Below are 6,809 nucleotides of genomic sequence, written 5' to 3' on the forward strand. Positions count from 1 at the left end.
TCCTTTTTTTTATCGATAGTACGCGGAAAATAATTATGTCTCTCTGCATGCGTGTCTGCCTGTCTGCCCCCTCCCCTCCGCCCCCTACAACACTGCTGCTACTACTACTATTACTACTACCACTACTACTACAACTACTTCTAAAACGACAACTACTACTAATAATAACACTGATAATGAGAAGAAGAACAACAACAATGATAGTAATGATAGTATGATGATGATGGTGATAAGAAGTAGAGAAAGAAGATTAGCAATAACAGTATTTTTCAAATACTCATTGTTATGTGGTGCATTGTCGAAGGTAATATAATTCAGTGAGACTGTACACGCTCCACGCACACGATTCATGCATTTATTCTTCGTACACACATCATAAACAACCATCCAGAGAGAGACAGTGTGTGTGTGTGTGTGTGTGTGTGTGTGTGTGTGTGTGTGTGTGTGTGTGTGTGTGTGTGTGTGTGTGACACAGCCAAGGAAATGTTTAACAAAACAAATACGTTATTTTGATGTCACTCAGAGTAGGAGTTAGATTACAACCAACCGTTGAATTCACTCTATTCGTCGTTAACAGGGGGTTAGAAACAACACGAAAGGAACGAAACACGGAACGAAACACGAAAGTGGTTTTGTTTTCTTTTGTTGTATGTGAAATTCCAAACTGTCATTAAACTGCTTAGCCTTCTGGCGCAGTGTAATACCTTGGTTTACTTGGAAAGAAAACGTCCCCCTCCCCTACGCCTGTGCACGAGTAAGCGTTAGATAATGTCCCTGTTGATTTTATTCTCTCTCTCTCTCTCTCTCTCTCTCTTTCTCTCTCTCTCTTCAAAAAAAATATGGAGCTATGGCAGCTACACACACTACGTCTATACTATTATTGTACTGCCGCCACTGTACATACATAGACTATGTATCCAAAGTATTACAATCTGTGAGCAAACTTAAGTTCAGTAGTAAAATAATAGAATAAAATAAAACTTCTTCTTCTTCTTCTTCTTCTTGAATAACTGCCCGCCTTCAGCTAGTTGAAGATTTACATCTCCTTCTTCTTGAATAACTGCCCGCCTTCAGCTAGTTGAAGATTCTGGCATAATAATTCGGGGGAGATTCCGGTCTGCTGCTCTGTAGGGAATGCAGTCAGTTCTAGCCTATCAGGGGGCGGAGGAGGATGAGGGCGAAGGGAGTAGGGGCCACCACACTCACTACTTCAGGCCTCTGGGCAGGCAGTGAGTCAATCGAATCCATGCTCCACATATATATATGTATCCTCAGTCTTACAAGCCTATTAGCAATGTTAGTTCGGTCATGAAAAAAATGAACCGATGTTTTTAACATACATCTACAGTTTTACTGGTGACTGGATTTGTAGAGACATTTTAAAAGTTGGTTAATGAAAAGACTGAAAAGCCTGTTTGACTTTTTTTTTTCTTTCTCTGCAATGTGTCTCCCTTTCAAACCGGATCTGACGGAAAGGAAAGCCGAATTGTCAGCAACTGTGAAGTGATTGAAAGGGAGATAGATCTATTGCTGGAGTCTGTCAAAACACAGTGTGGTGGGTGACTAGTGTCAGTGACTGTCAATTGAAAACAAAAAGTCCAGTGGACCAGTTAAACAAAACAAACCCTGTCCTTAATTTAACCGCTCCTTGAATGACTGAAAGCTTTGTACTATTCCTCGTGCCGTCAGCTGTACATACTCTCTCCACATACCTGAAACTCTTCTGGAAGTTCAGCAACGATGTAATGTGTATTCTAAGATTGTCCTCCCTAAAGACTGGACCGCCTCCCCCCCCCCCCCCCCCCCCCCCCCCCCCGTTCCCCCCCACCCCTCCCCACCTTTTCTCACTGGCTCTCACTTCGTCATTATACAAAGGTGATCTAATTTTAAGCGGTTTAAAGTCAAACACTTATCTTACGTTTTAGCAAAGCTTCTGGAAATTCCGCCTTTCATACCACTCCTACTACTAATGCTACTGCTACTATTACTATAATTATTTTTATTGTCATTATTTATAATAATATCAATATTGATAATAGTATCTTGTACAGGGACAAATCAAAGCGCTGTCACACCCAACTTTCACACGCACGCATATGTATATACCGAACTCTGAAACCAAGGGATGGAAGATAAAAACAAACTGACCGAAGACAAGAGAAACTCTGGGCTTTGCGAAAACTGAAAGTAGTGTCAGCAATAACCGCGATGACAGCCAGGAAAAACAAGTTCCTTCCTCCAGATATCAGGTCGTCAAGATAATTAGGAAGTCATTTCCCTCTACTAGTCAGGAACAGTAACACACTGTGTTATTGACAGTGTAAGAAGAGTGTGTGTGTCTGTCCATCTGTCTGTCTGTCTGTCTAACTGTGTGTGTTCGTTCTTTCTTTTGTTTAATGTCTATTCACAATTGTGATTTAAGACGAAAATCCACCACTCTCTCCACCCCTATGTGTGCGTGTGTGTGTGTGTGTGTGTGTGTGTGTGTGTGTGTGTGTGTGTGTGTGTAAGAGTATGTGTGTATGTGCGTGAGTGCGTGCGCGCGTGTGTGCAACGGAAACGGTGAGAGTCATTTGAAATCTCACGGGCTCCTGTGTGACGATGAGACACGAAGAGATACAGAGACGCCAGGGAGAGGACTGGAGGATGACAGACAGACAGACAGACAGGCAGACAGGCAGGCAGGCAGGCAGACAGGCAGCCTGGCAGACAGACAACATAACAAGGTGTGTTTGTTCCAATCTGTTTGTTTGGGGTTTTTTTAGAGAGAGGGCGGGGGGGGGGGGCAAATAAAACTACACAGCAACGCGATTCTTTTAGAAAAGCAAAACACAAACACTGTTCGCCATAGGAAACTGCACGTTGGAAGGAAACAGTAGTGCTATGAAAAGGGGCCACACAAAAAAGGGGGTTGAAAGATGCCTGGTGTGACTGTCTTTAGCGGGCTACCTGGTCCTTGGCATTGAAAAAAAATGTGTGAAAAAAATACGACTGAGACCAGTTTTTTTTATATAAGCTCTCTTCATGTTTGTATTCAGCACGAATCGTTGTTGTTGTTTTTTTTGTTTGTTTGTTTGTGTGTGTGTGTTTTCAATCACCACTTGCACGTACATTAAGTTTAAGATTCGCTCCTATTGGAGTATGAAGGATTAACTCACTCAGTACGGCCAGTCCTCTCTTCTCCTCTACACAGACACCTCGGATGTCCAGTGGGTGTCTTAATGACCCAACCATTAGCTTCCGTCGTCAGAATTGTGGTATTCTTTGTCAACATTCACCTCTTCAGTGTAATTGCCTTCCACTTGCAATATTTTGATGGTGGTAATTGGGGTGAAACGCTGTTAACGTCGTCTCTTTCGCCGTTCGTATGGAGAGAGTTAAAACACAAATACATATAATAAAAAAACCCATCAAATGCAGCATCCTAACTGATCAACTTATCATCAATTATAGAAACCCCACCCCCCACCCCCCAACCCCTGAAAATGGAGCATGGCTGCCTACATGGCAGGTAAAATCGGTCATACACGTAAAAGCCCACTCGTGTACATGTATACGAGTGAACGTGGGAGTTGCAGTCCACGAACAAAGAAGAAATAGGACACAAAACACAAAGAATGATCATTAAACATAAAACTTCAGGCTACTACTTCCAGGCTGTTATTGGTGACTTTCACCAATGGATGTTATCGCCTACGTGGAGTGAATGAGGAAGCTGAGCAAAATATGTATTTGTTAAATGAAAAACCAATGCGACATTACCACTCTGTTTGTATGATAGTCAGTCGTGTTTGACTGTGGCCGTCAGAACAGCAGAAGAGGTAACTGCTGTCCCCGGCCGACTATCGGGGCTAGAATTTGATTTAATTAATAGTGGAGAGTTTCATGCTCAAGTTACATCCCCACTCTCTCGACCAAGAGGGTTTTAGGACAGTCGGCTTTGAGGATGGTTCCCAATGGCCAACTAGTCCCCAAAGGCTGCAGCACTAAGAACCAGTGCGATTTTGCCTCCAAGTTTGAGAGTCTGTCTACTCTGAAGCTACGCAGGATCTGTGCATATATCGAAAATTGTATTGTATTGTATTGTATTTTTGTCACAACAGATTTCTCTGTGGGTATTTCTGGCTGCTCTCCGAAAAAAGGACAGCACGTTGCCAAAGTGTAGCGTCACCTTTTTTTCTGTCCGTTAAGTGTATTCGTTACACCATCAAAGTGAATTTTTATACATAATTTTGCCTTGCATAACTCTTTCGTTGCTGTCGGTGTTTGTTTTTTTTGTTTTATTTTTTGGGGTTTTTTTTTACGAGCACAAAAGTGCATGCTGCTTACGGGACCACGGCTTGTCGTCTCACGTGAATAAGTCAACACCCTAAACCACCACCACTCGAGGTCTAGCGAAGGGAAGGAGTTAAAACCGTGGGCCCATATATGGGAATCGAACCTGTACCCTGTCGCTTCCTGCTCTCACCACGAGGCTACACGCTCCACATCCTACTCTCACCACGAGGAGGCCACACGCTCCACTTAAACCTTCCCCTCCCCAACGAGTTGTGAGTGTTGCGCCAAACGTCCAATCTGAAATGTCACGTGACTGACAATAATAGGCGACGCCTTTCCTTTGTGTACCGGGTTTTGAATCATAGGCCATACCAAGATAATGCCGGAAGGATAATGCACCACAGAAATACTGTGCATGACACCAAACTTCGACCTGTTCGACCTTTTTGTTTGTTTTTTCAAACCAGGAACCATGATTTTCATTTGTTGTCATGTCTGTCTGTCTATCTGTCATCAAATTATTAGTGGACATGTTCTTGCTCGATCGATTTAGTGTTCGCAGAAAGTGATGGTATGTCATAGTTTTAAATACCCTGTGTGCTTAATCTCTCACACACACACACTAGTGTGTGTGTGTGTGTGTGTGTGTGTGTGTGTGTGTGTGTGTGTGTGTGTGCAGACACACACGTTACCCCCTGTGTGCAAACATCCACACGACGTACTGTGTGCAAACTTACATGATGCATTGCATGCAAAAACTTACATAACACATTACGTGCAGACACATGATGCATTTCGTGCAAACACTTACACGACACACAGCAAACAGCACTCACACGGCAAACAGCACTCACAACAGGCACAGTGCGCAAACAACACTCATGCTACACGTAGTGTGCAAACAACACTCACACGACGCACTGTGCGCAAACAACACTTACACTGATGACGCACTGTGTGCAAAAAGCACTCACAACTAGACGCACTGTGCGCAAACAACACTCACAAGACTCACAGTGTGCAAACTTCACTCACACTGACGATGCACAGTGCGCAAATAACACTCACACTCATGACGCACTGTGAGAAAACAGCACTCACAACACGCACAGTGTGTGAACAGCACTCACAGGACACACTGTGAGAAAACAGCACTCACAACACGCACAGTGTGTGAACAGCACTCACAGGACACACTGTGAGAAAACAGCACTCACAACACGGGACAGTGTGTGAACAGCACTCACAGGACACACTGTGAGAAAACAGCACTCACAACACGCACAGTGTGTGAACAGCACTCACAGGACACACTGTGAGAAAACAGCACTCACAACACGCACAGTGTGTGAACAGCACTCACAGGACACACTGTGATAAAACAGCACTCACAACACGCACAGTGTGTGAACAGCTCTCACAACAAGATGCACTGTTCACAAAACAACAACATTCACAACAAGACGCACAGTGCGGAACAAACAACACTCACAACAAGACGCACAGTGCGGAACAAACAACACTCACAACAAGACGCACAGTGCGCAAACAAAAAACACTCACAATAAGACGCACAGTGCGGAACAAACAACAAGACGCACAGTGCGCAAAAAACAACACTCACAACAAGACGCACAGTGCGCAGAAAAAAACAACAATCATAACAAGACGCACAGTGCGCAAAAAAAACAACTCACAACAAGGCGCACAGTGCGCAAAAAAAACTCACAAGACAGAAAGAGTGCGCCAAAAAAAAAAAAAAAAAAAAAAAAAAAACACTCACAAGACGCACTGTGCGCGAAAGAACACTCACAACAAGACGTACAGTGCACGAAACAACACTCTCAACAAGACGCACAGTGCGAAAAAAAAAAATTCACAAGACGCACTGTGCGCCTTTTTTTCTTTTTTTTTTTCTTTTTTTAAGAAGAACACTACTCACGGAATGCATGGTGTGGATGCTCTTGACGTTCCCTGGCGTCTTGAGCTCGATGTCGAAGATGTTGGTGTTGGTCTCGAACTCGGAAGCCTTGTGGGACACGGTCTCCAGTTTGAGCTCCTTGAACTGGGGCTTCTCCCCGATGCCTTCCTTCACTTTCGGGCGGCTGGCCATTTTGCTGATCTGCACAGGAAGGAGAAGGAAAACACACCACTTGTTGTCAGTTGTCGTTGTTTGTTTGTGTGTTTGGCTGTTTGTTGCACTCACGATTCGGAAAGTAAGCGCTAAGTGAAAGGTTTAGCGTTTCTTACCTTCAACAAACACGGCGATGAAGAAAGAACAACAACAACAACAACAACAACCAAAAAAAAAACCCAAGTGGTTGGAAGTTTTGTTTTGATTAAAGTAAAAGATGACAGCAGACAAAATGACAAACTGATTGCTGATGGTACGACACGTCTTTCAGCGTTGGGGTTGGCTTGGGAATGGGTTTTTTTTTTTTGTTTTTTTTTTATCCTATTTGGACCTCACACCACCCTGCAGCCAGCAACGCACACAACCAGACAGCCTGGCCCCCACACACGCTGTGTCG

At 43.8% G+C, this 6,809-nt stretch overlaps 1 protein-coding gene across 1 annotated transcript in view; it reads right to left on the reverse strand.

Annotated features, from left to right (window-relative positions):
• Window positions 1-6,809, reverse strand: part of LOC143293634 (uncharacterized) — a 25,569-nt gene extending 18,760 nt beyond the window's left edge. The window contains exons 1-2 of the mRNA XM_076604736.1: window positions 6,529-6,809; window positions 6,221-6,400 (exon numbers count right to left, since the gene is read on the reverse strand). Of these exons, the coding sequence (XP_076460851.1) occupies window positions 6,221-6,391 (171 nt within the window). The 5' untranslated portion in view covers window positions 6,392-6,400; window positions 6,529-6,809. The remainder of the gene's footprint in view (window positions 1-6,220; window positions 6,401-6,528) is intronic.

Source organism: Babylonia areolata, chromosome 19 (assembly GCF_041734735.1).
Source record: "Babylonia areolata isolate BAREFJ2019XMU chromosome 19, ASM4173473v1, whole genome shotgun sequence".
Lineage (NCBI taxonomy): Eukaryota > Metazoa > Mollusca > Gastropoda > Neogastropoda > Buccinidae > Babylonia > Babylonia areolata.